At 41.4% G+C, this 11,548-nt stretch overlaps 1 protein-coding gene across 2 annotated transcripts in view; it reads left to right on the top strand.

The window, feature by feature from the left end:
• The first annotated feature begins 934 nt into the window (after positions 1-934).
• Positions 935-11,548, top strand: part of NTMT2 (N-terminal Xaa-Pro-Lys N-methyltransferase 2) — a 133,144-nt gene continuing 122,530 nt past the window's right edge. The window contains exon 1 of one of the 2 annotated variants that reach the window (XR_012678522.1): positions 935-1,188. Coding sequence is in view for 1 of the 2 variants with exons in the window: in XM_075182738.1 (XP_075038839.1) it covers positions 1,035-1,188 (154 nt within the window). In the remaining variant the exon portion in view is untranslated. The remainder of the gene's footprint in view (positions 1,189-11,548) is intronic. The other variant, XM_075182738.1, reaches the window with a different exon arrangement.

Raw genomic sequence — 11,548 nt, 5'->3', positions numbered from 1 at the left:
ATTGAAATGAATCTATGGCCATAAAGTGTAAAGCATATTATAATTTGAGATTCCCAGACACTAACAGGAATATGATGTTGAAAGTTCAAATTCATCTCTTACGTGCTCATAAAGATGCAGGAGGTTTTTTCAGTTGAACCGAAACATTTACACAACACCCTTATCTGAGAGGGAGTCCAGGATGAAGCATGATCTAAATACATGTACTCTGTAGGGCCTCCACTGACCCTGGTGCTCTTCCTCCTCCCCCCTAAACCACGAAAAACCAAGTGCTGCACTATACAATCCACCACATTGCTTATAACTTGTAAGAAAAGTGACAGTGACAGTAAGTCACCGTATACCAGCCCACTTGGACCACTGCATATATTAGTGTACATAATACATTGTATTATATACTTTTTAAGGGAGATAAAATTAGATAGAATCACACAATCTTATAAAGTTTAAAAGTCTAATTATTGTGTTTTGCCATTAGATTTTATTTGTCTCTTTTTATACTATATATAGTCTAATTATAGTTGCAACTTGATACATACTTTTTATAACACTGTTTCCAGTTTCCCTTTTTTATAAAGTTTGTTTAAGTAATAAAATGCAGCCGTCTCCCAGGTATTTTGAATTAACATTGCACTTTACAGTAAAGCATTTGTTTAATCATACCAGTTTTTAATTCAAAATGAATTTATAAAGGACCTGATAATAGACTTTATATACTGTACCTTGTATGATTACACAGAGGGAACTCTTTGCTCTTTAGACAGTATATTATCCAGAAATAGAATGGCCTTTTTGGATCAAGTTAAACCCATTTAGGGATCATCTCATTTTACTCTTACGAAGCAGCAAATTCTTGTCTGAGTTTTACTATCAGTTCCCGTTGACACCTGCTGTGTGCTTACAGAACATTCACAGCCAATGCCAGAAGCTTATTTAGTACATCCCTGTTCATGGTGTAAAGTGACGTGATAAAACAGAGCAGCTAAGACAACTGTAGATCATGATTTAGGTTTTTTTACAGTAAAGACACAAACATGGAATATCTGGGAGCTCACCTTGCCTTTAAGTCACGCTGGCTCAAGACAGATGAAAATCTTTGCAGACACAGTATGTCATTTGTTCTTCACAAATCCATAAGGAATGATTTCTTTGAGAGTTATCTCTACTTGTTAGAGAGATATCCTCTAGGTAAGTGCAATATTGTGTCCATTTTTTCTGGGAATCTTGTTTGACAGAACATTCCATATTGTGCTGTATGCAGCAGCAAATAGCATTCTATGACCATGCATGTGTATCATATATTCAATTTTTTTCCTGTAATTAAATGGGACAAATAAACAACACACAAGCACAAACACAGATTAGGACACTGAACCAAAGGGAAATTTTAAACAAAACATATCTACAAAGGAAATTAAAGAGGTGACATTTTATAAAAATAAAATAAGAACAAAAGTGAATATAGTTTACAAGCTATTATTGTACTCAATTCCATGTTTATTTATATGTGAACACATGTATTAAAGATTTCTATGTCTGATGACACCTTATTACATGTATTGTCAGAACAGTCAAAATACTCTATGCTGACACAAAGTCCTTTGTTAACACTAGAGATGCTCACTGACCCCCGTGTCTTGGTTTTGGTTTGGGTTTTGGATCTGGATTAGCGTCGTGTTTTGGTTTTGCTTTTGCCAAACCGCCCTTGCATGTTTTGGTTTTGTTTGGTTTTGTTTTGCAATTTTGTTTAAAAAGCAATGTTTTTGGGCATAAAATAACCGAATTTAGTGCTCCAACTGTTTCTTGCATAAGTAAGGTAAATCTACAGCTAATAAATTAGGAAGAAAACAGTTTAATCCCTGGTAGGCCGTCCTTAATTCTTAAGCCTATTGGCAATGCAGCCATCGTCTTTGGGTGTATATTACACCCTACACTTATAGTTAAATATCTAAAGAAATGGACAAAGGCAGTTTGGTTTCTGTCTCTATAGCCCCCCCCCTCCACTTGTAGTTGAATAGAAAAAAAGTAGCTTGCATAGACTGAACAATATTAAAAATAAATGGACCAAGGTATTTTGGTGTAGAGATGATCGGGCTCGGATTGCGCTAATCCGAGCCCACCCAAACAGTGCGGATCCGACGGGATCCGAGCACTGTTCGGGTATTTCCTGGGAAATTAAAAACGAAAGAGAGGCTATGACGTCCAAGTCTCGCGTCGGATCTCGCGAGACTCGGATGTCATAAATTCCCCGCTTGCGGCCGCCATTTTCATTAGGGGTCAGATAAGGGAAGGTTGTAGTAGTGGTGCTCCTGCTCCTGTGTCCTGTCACTCTGTCCTGCTAATCCAGTGGTTACTTTGTGGTGTGCTCTGTCCTGCTGATCAGTCCAGTGGTGCTTTGTAGTGGTGCTTGTAGTGGTGCTCCTGCTCCTGTGTCCTGTCACTCTGTCCTGCTAATCCAGTGGTTACTTTGTGGTGTGCTCTGTCCTGCTGATCAGTCCAGTGGTGCTTTGTCCAGTGCTCTGTCCTGCTGAGTCCAGTGGTGCTTTGTCAAGTGCTCTGTCCTGCTGAGTCCAGTGGTGCTGTGTCCTGTGCTCTGTTCTGCTAAGGCCATTGTTATTTTAAAATTATTAAAAAGTTATAAAAAAAAAATATAAAAAAATTATACAAAAATAATTTAAAAAAATTATAAAACAAGTATACAAAAATAATTAAAAAAATATAAAAAAAAGTCTATAAATTTTTTTACTGCAATATATAAATATGTTCATTGTTCCTGCAGTCCAGAAATATTAGTACTGCAATATTTTACAGCGTTCACTGTTCCTGCAGTCAAGAAATATTAGTACTGCAATATATAAATACGTTCACTGTTCCTGCAGTCCAGAAATATTAGTACTGCAATATTTTACTACGTTCACTGTTCCTGCAGTCCAGAAATATTAGTACTGCAATATTTTACTACGTTCACTGTTCCTGCAGTCCAGAAATATTAGTACTGCAATATTTTACTACGTTCACAGTTCCTGCAGTCAAGAAATATTAGTACTGCAATATATAAATACGTTCACTGTTCCTGCAGTCCAGAAATAATAGTACTGCAATATATAAATACGTTCACTGTTCCTGCAGTCCAGAAATATTAGTACTGCAATATTTTACTACGTTCACTGTTCCTGCAGTCCAGAAATATTAGTACCAGAGATTAAACTATAATGGAGTACAAAAATTTGGAGGATAAAGTAGGGAAAGATCAAGAACCACTTCCTCCTAATGCTGAAGCTGCTGCCACTAGTCATGACATAGACGATGAAATGCCATCAACGTCATCTGCCAAGGGCGATGCCCAATCTCCTAGTAGAGGGCATGTAAAATCCAAAAAGCCAAAATTCACTAAAATTAGCAAAAAAAGAAAATTGAAATCATCTGAGGAGAAACGTAAACTTGCCAATATGCCTTTTACGACACGGAGTGGCAAGGAACGGCTTAGGCCCTGGCCCGTGTTCTTGACTAGTGGTTCAGCTTCACCCAAGGATCTAAGCCCTCCTCCTACCCCCCCTCTAAAAAATTTAAGAGACTTAAGCTGTCATCAACAACACAGCAAACAACTCTGCCTTCTAAAGAGATGTCATCACAAATCCCCAAGGCGAGTCCAAGGGTGTTGGTGGTTGCGAAGCCTGACCTTCCCATCACTGTACGGGAAGAGGTGGCTCCTTCCACCATTTGCAGCACGCCCTCTGCATATGCTGGAAGGATCACCCACAGTCCAGTTACAGATTTGGCTAATGAAGCTGTCAATGTTGTACACCGGGAGGAGGATATTTATGTAGCTGGCGCTGAGAAGGAATTGACGAGGAGGATGCTGATGTTGTTATCTTAAATGAGGCACCAGGGGGAGAAACAGTTGTTGTCCATGGGATGAAAAAGCCCATCATCTTGCCTGGGCAGAAGACCAAAAAATCCACCTCTTCGGTCTGGAGTTATTTTTATCCCAATCCGGACAACAAATGTATGGCCATATGTACCTTATGTAAAGCTCAAATAAGCAGGGGTAAGGATCTTGGCCACCTAGGGATATCCTCCCTTATACGTCACCTGAAGAACCTACATAATTCAGTGCTTAGTTCAGGACCTGTGGCTAGGACCGTCAGCAGTCCAGGGACACCTAAATCCCTTGTTCCTGTTGTATACACACCAGCATTACCCTCCTCGTCAACTTCCTCCACGATCTCCATCAGAGATAGTCCTGCAGGCCATGTCACCGGCATGACTGAGTCCTCTTCAATCCGGGATTCTTCCGGAGGATCCTGCAGCGGTACGCCTACTACTGCCGCTGCTGCTGTTGCTGCTGGTAGTCGGTCATCTTCCCAGAGGGGAAGTCGTAAGAACGCTACGTCTTTCACCAAACAGTTGACCGTACAACAGTCGTTTGCCATGAGCACGAAGTACGACAGTAGACACCCTATTGCAAAGCGGATATCTGCGGCCGTAACAGCTATGTTGGTGTTAGACATGCGTCCGGTGTCCGCCATCAGTGGAGTTAGACGGTTGAGATATTGTGTCCTCGGTACCAAATCCCATCGAGATTCCATTTAACTAGGCAGGCGATACCCGGGATGTACAGAAATTCTTAGAGAAACTGAGGGAAATAATCTCGCAGTGGCTTACCCCACTTAGACTCTCCTGGGGATTTGTGGTGTCAGACAACGCCAGTAACATTGTGCGGGCATTACATATGGGCAATTTCCAGCACGTCCCATGTTTTGCCCACACAATAAATTTGGTGGTGCAGCATTACCTGAAGAGTGACAGGGGTGTGCAGGATATGCTTGCGGTGGCCCGCAAAATTGCTGGACACTTTCGGCATTCTGCCAGTGCCTACCGCAGACTCGAGCAACATCAAAAAAGGCTGAACCTGCCCTGCCATCACCTTAAACAAGAGGTTGTGACGCGCTGGAACTCCACCCTCTATATGCTGCAGAGGATGGAGGAGCAGCAAAAGGCCTTTCAAGCCTACACAGCCACCTACGACATAGGCAAAGGAGTGGGGGTGCGCCTGAGTCAAGCGCAGTGAAGACTGATTTCCGTGTTGTGCAAGGTTCTACAGCCATTTGAACTTGCCACACGAGAAGTCAGTTCCGACACAGCCAGCTTGAGTCAGGTGATTCCCCTGATCAGGCTGTTGCAGAAGCAGCTGGAGAAAGTGAGGGAGGAGCTGTTAAAGCATTGCGATTCCACAAAGCATGTAGCTCTTGTGGATGAAGCCCTTTGTACGCTTTGCCAGGATCCAAGGGTGGTCACTCTTTTAAAGTCAGAGGAATACATTCTGGCCACCGTGCTCGATCCTCAGTTTAAAGCGCATGTTGTGTCTCTGTTTCCGGCGGACACAAGTCCACAGCGGTGCAAAGACCTGCTGGTCAGGAGATTGTCCTCTCAAGAGGACCGTGACATGGCAACAGCTCCTCCTTCATTTTCTTCCACACCTGTGGCTGCGAGGAAAAAGCTGAGTTTTCCTAAACGACCCGCTGGTGGGGATGCTGAGAACATCTGGTCCGGACTGAAGGACCTGCCAACCATTGCAGACATGTCTACTGTCGCTGCATTGAATGCTGTCACCATTGAAAAAATGGTGGAGGATAACTTTGCTGACACCATCCAAGTAGACATGTCAGACAGTCCTTATTTTTACTGGCAGGAAAAAAAGGCAGTTTGGAAGCTGCTGTACAAACTGGCTCTATTTTACCTGAGTTGTCCCCCCTCCAGTGTGTACTCAGAAAGAGTTTTTAGTGCAGCGGGGAACCTGGTCAGTGAGCGGCGAAGGAGGTTGCTTCCGCAAAACTTTGAAAAAATGATGTTCATAAAAATGAATTATCAATTCTTCAATCAAGACCAGCACTGGCCTCCAGAGACTACAGAGGGACCTGTGGTTATGGAGTCCAGCGGGAACGAATTGATAATGTGTGAGGATGAGGAAGTACACACTGAAGGGGCGAGGAATCAGAGGATGAGGATGAGGACGACATCTTGCCTCAGTAGAGCCAGTTTTGTTTGTACAGGGAGAGATGAATTGCTTTTTTGGTGTGGGGGCCCAAACAAACCAATCATTTCAGCCACAGTAGTTTTGTAGGCCCTGTCGGTGAAATGATTGGTTTGTTAAAGTGTGCATGTTCTATTTCAACAACATAAGGGTGGGTGGGAGGGCCCAAGGACAATTCTATCTTGCACCTTTTTTTTTCTTTGCCAGCTCGTTTTTATGGGGGTCCAAACAAACCAATCATTTCAGCCACAGTTTTGTAGGCCCTGTCACTGAAATGATTGGTTTGTTAATGTGCGCATGTCCTATTTCAACAACATCAGGGTGGGTGGGAGGGCCCAAGGACAATTCCATCTTGCACCTCTAGCAAACTCTTGCAAACTGCCATCCTGTCTGCCACTTGTGTCGCTTAGCTTAGACATCCAGCTACCTCGGTGCAACCTTTTGGACTAAAAACAATATTGTGAGGTGTGAGGTGTTCAGAATAGACTGGAAATGAATGTTATTGAGGTTAATAATAGTGTATGAGTGAAAAAAAATAAAATATGGATTTTAGCACTTTTTATGCTTTTTTTAAAAAAAAAAATCAGAACCCAAAACCCATAATCAGAACCAAAACCTTTTGTGGGGTGTTTTGGCAAAACAAATCAGAACCCAAAACCTCAAGCTAATCAGAACCCAAAACCCAAAACCCAAAACACCAAAAGTGGCCGGTGCACTCCCTTAGTTTGGTGGCTGTCTATGACCCCCCCTCCCTCCACTTGTAGTTGAATAGAAACAAAGCAGCCTGCATAGACTGTAGAATTAGAATATAAAGAGAAATGGACAAAGGCAGTTTGGTATCTGTCTGCTTCAGACCCCTCTCCACTAGGAATAAAATAGAAAACTATTCAGCAGTTATATAATCTAGAATATAAATAGAAATTGAGAAAGGCAATTTGGTATCTGTCTACATCATAATCATCAACATCCTCATTAGCGCCCTCGTCACCTACACAAATCTCCCCCTCATCCTCTTCTAATTCCAAAGTGGCATCCTCAATTTGTGTATCACCGGCTACACTCGGGCTGTTCAGGCACACATTAGCAGAACTGCTGAAAGGACCCTTCTTTATGGGTACACTAACAGAATGCTCACGATTACACATACCACTCTCCACAGGGATTGGTGTCATTTCTGATTCAGAGCATACATTATCCTCTAATGCCTTACTGTTTTCTTGCAGCTCGGCTTTCCCGCGTAACAGTAGTTGTGCACCGCTTTTAGACTCCGAATTACTTGGTACTGCTTGGTCACGAGTGACCGTACAAGAAGAAGGCTCAGTAACATTTTTTGATCTGCCACTAATAGAGAAAGGCGAAGGCCTTATTCTTTCTTTGCCACTGCGTGTGTAGAATGGCATGTTGGCAATTTTTTTTTTATCGGCAGTCAACTTTTCCTCAGTTACACTTCTTTTTTGCTTCAACACGGTAAATTTATTTTTGGTGTGTGTTTTTTTCCCTGATTTAAAAAGACTATGTACCTTTACATCACCTTTCCCAGATGACGTACTAGGAACACTACCATCAGGACTGGTGACAGAACCTGGTAGCTGATTCTGCGCATATGTGGACTGCTTTGAATCCATTTTAATGAGCCCAAAGCTCTTGTAGTGCCAAAAATTGTATTAGATAGATACTGCTGACAAATATGACTTATTTTGACAGCCAGAAAAATTAGTGTAAAACACTGGGGAATATTGCACACCCCAAATCACTGGTAGTGCAAAATATTTTCTTATATAGATACTGCTGGCAAAAATGACTTTTTTTTGACAGCCAGAAAAATTCTAGAAATACTGCTAGCAAAATATGACTTTTTACAGCCAGAAAAATTAGTCTTAAACACTGTGGAATATGGGAGACCCCAAAGCACTTGTATTGCAAACAAATTGAAAAATAAGCCTCCTCTATCCTCCTGTCTTGCTGCTCTAACAATTGCAAATAGAATTTGATTTAATAATAGAATTGAATAGTTTTGAAATGAAAGAACAATAGAAAGAATAAGGTGTACAATTATTGCTTTGCCCCTGCACTAATACAGCCTCTGATCTAAACCTGCTCTCTCCCTCTGTCAAATGGCGATGGATTGCTGTGGAGGCTGGTATTAATGCTTTTCAAATCTCGCGAGAACCGAGTTCAGAAATACGAATACGTCACGATGACATTTTTGCCTCGATTTCGATTCCGAATGGGGGGGAGAGTGCCGAGCCTGCTCGGCTCTGTACTCGGATAGGCAAAATTCGGATGGATTCGGATCTCTGGGAACCGAGCCCGCCCATCTCTAGTTAACACACTGATATAATTTTAAGCAAATGTAGAACTCTACCTTAGAGCACAGATGATATCAACATAATTTTAGATCAAAATCTGCAAGCAAATTTCATTAAAGTCAATTCCAAAAGAAATCTGTCTCTCAAATGTAACAATTTAGACACTAGAAACAAGACAGAAACTGGATACTATCAATTATACATAGGCACTTATTTAGCATAATTATGATTCTCAGAGTACAATGCATAGTAGTTTTTGGTAACTTGCTGTGGCTTTAAGTATTATACTTTATTTTGATGTTTTATGTTATTTTTGCTTGGTCAATGTTCGATTGCTATAAAGCCACAGAGATGTTAATTAGGATATTAGATATTAAAATTCCTCACCCAACTATACAATATGCACTTACTGCTGAAGTTAAAATATATTCTAAATTATTTTTTCATTTGACATCATGAACAGTTAATTTACTGTATAATAATTGTTTATAAAAATGAGGCAATAATATACTTCAGACAGTTTGCTAATACCCCATTAGATTTATTGTTCATTATTTGTAGTAAATCAGTACATCACATGTTAATGTGCAATTTTTGTTAAAAAAAAAAAAAGCCCAGGATTGGGCCTTGGGTGGCGGGGGCTGGACTTGGTGTAAGGAGACGGATCCAGGAGTAGCCACTTCTCTGCTACACATATCTCGTAGAGCTAAATACATCAGTCAACTTATGAAAAGGGAAGGGTGGCATAGATTGTTTTCAGTCAGCCGCTTGGTGCCAGCTAAGGCAATGTATCTGATTAGCTTGTTCTGGTGGTGCAAGGCCGTAGTTACCAATGAGATGCAAATGCCTATTTATGTGATCGTGTGAATAAGAGCTGCAAGTGTAGCTGTAGACCAGAATGCCAGCCATTTTGGTTACTCCCTACCGTATATGGAGGAAGGAGCTGGGCCTTGCACATCCCCTCCAATATAGTTGTGATGTGCTCAGATAAAGCTTGTGTAACCTAGTAAGAACACAATACCATCTGTAAAGGAGTTCATATGCATTTTCTTTTATTTTTAAACATATGGAACTTCTGTATTGTCCCTTATCTTCATCCACTCCTCATCATCCAGTGCTTACGCCAGCTCTGACTCTCATTTTAGCTTGTGGGGGTCATTTTCTGTAGAGCATGGCACAGTTAATTCATCATATAAGATTGGGATAAGGCCCTTTGAGAAGGCCAATGGAAACAGAGAGATTCAAGCATGGTGAGGAGTTTGCATTTTCAGTGTGGTGGAAGTGTTAAATCTGAAGGCATTGATTCCTAGAGGGGATATTGATTTTTTCCCATTTATCTGAGAAGGGAGGGAAAGTAGACGAGGAGCCAAAGTCATTTAACAGTCTGATGCAACATGCCAACCAGGTACCAAGGAATTTCATGCCCCACCCGAGGGGAAATTCAGATCTCTCCAGTGTGGGAATTGAGGGAATGGATCCAGTGCTAGATTATTTGTGGGTATAGTCCCAAAATAAAAGAGAGAAAATGAGATGAGGGAGTGATGTTTAGCACTTATTGTTTATTGATGACTGGGCATCCATAGGATAGAGGAGAGATCCGAAATGTTTCTATGCTGGGCCACACCTTGGAGGAAGAATGGGTGTTCCATTGCATACACTATGCTATTACACCATTTGCTGAAATGTTCACTGAAAGATTATGGTATAGGGCAGAAATTTTGTTAATAGAATATGAAACATAAGTGGCCAAGATATCGGAGCAAACACTTTATCAACATCGAGGGCCATGAGAACAGCAGTGTGCGTTTGTTTGTGTACATTGTGGAATATGTCAATTGTGCATCTGGTTTTGTCTGAGGCTTGATGGCCAAGCAATCTTGATCCTGTTAACAGTGAAGGATATGGTTGAGGGGAGTGGCTAAGTTTTGGAATTACCACTATATTGACCTTTGTGATGGTCTAAGTCAAAGCCTGCCCCTCCAGAACAATGCTAAACAGCTCAGTTAGCCTTGGCACAAGAACACTGGAAAGCTTATAGTATTGGGGTGTAAGATCACCCGGCCTGGTGCTGAGGTTGATTTTAATGATTTGATGAACTGTGTTGTTTCCTCTGGAGATATTTCTTCATTAAGTGTTGCTAGACATTCTGAGAGATTTTGGCTAGGAGATTTGGGAAGAAATATACGTCTAATACTCTGCCTTTGTTGAGGTCAGATAAACTGAGGAAGCTGTATATTGCCTTGTAATCTCTGAAGTTCCTCAGTTACTTATTTGGTTGTAGGAAACCAGAGCAATTTTATATTTTGATTGTCTTTATGAGACACTGCAATGTTTTTTTAAGGAGTTTGTTGACCAACATAAAATCAGATTTAGCCCCTTTGTTAAAAATGAGATGCTGCAGCTTCTTTAAAGTCTGCTTTTTTCGAGAGCAATGCATTTAGCCCATTGCGGCAAGTGAACCTGTGGCTGAAGAGATTAATTTAGGTGTGTGACAGGATGGACCGCCTGTGCCACCCTGTCTTTTGCTGCTGGGAACCGGCTGGGCTTACTTTGCCACCGTTCCCTTTCGTTATCCCAAATGCGCCATCTTGCCACAGTAGGAGGGGCTTGCAAAATGCTGACACCACTGGACTCCTTACTGGAATCCAGTACTGGGTTTCTTCTGGGTAACTGACGCTGCAAGTGTATCCCGTTACTGGTGTACCTGGGCTGGTACTCCTGACCTCTTGCTATGGATCAGGGTTGCTGTGGATGGATCCCTACTGGCCTATCACACTGACCAGAGCTGCAGAGTAGCAGGCAGAGCGGTGGTGTGACTGGATCACTGATAAATAACTTTTGGTATGAATTTATTTAAAGGAAATAGCGCAGGGCGCATATTTATATAACTGCATATGCACTTATTTTTTGTATTGTATATATTCTGAGATAGGAAATCGTTATTTCTGAGACCAGGGTAGAAACTGTTTTCTCCTGTTTTCACCTTACTAAAGGACATGCCTTATTTATAATGCATATATCTGATACAATATGCCTTTGTGGATGGAGGTCTTGGGTGTATTAGGATGTATTTTGTATAGAAGTGTCATTGTTTGGGATTTGTAAGGTTGCTAGTGGAAACCTCCAATTAGGCCTATGTTGAAGGCAGTCTGATAGCAGGAAGTGCTAACTAAGTTTTGTGATGAAGTATCATGCCTGCTTCTGC

This window comes from Mixophyes fleayi, chromosome 8 (genome assembly GCF_038048845.1).
Source record: "Mixophyes fleayi isolate aMixFle1 chromosome 8, aMixFle1.hap1, whole genome shotgun sequence".
Lineage (NCBI taxonomy): Eukaryota > Metazoa > Chordata > Amphibia > Anura > Limnodynastidae > Mixophyes > Mixophyes fleayi.
This window is presented reverse-complemented; position numbering and strand designations above follow the sequence as displayed.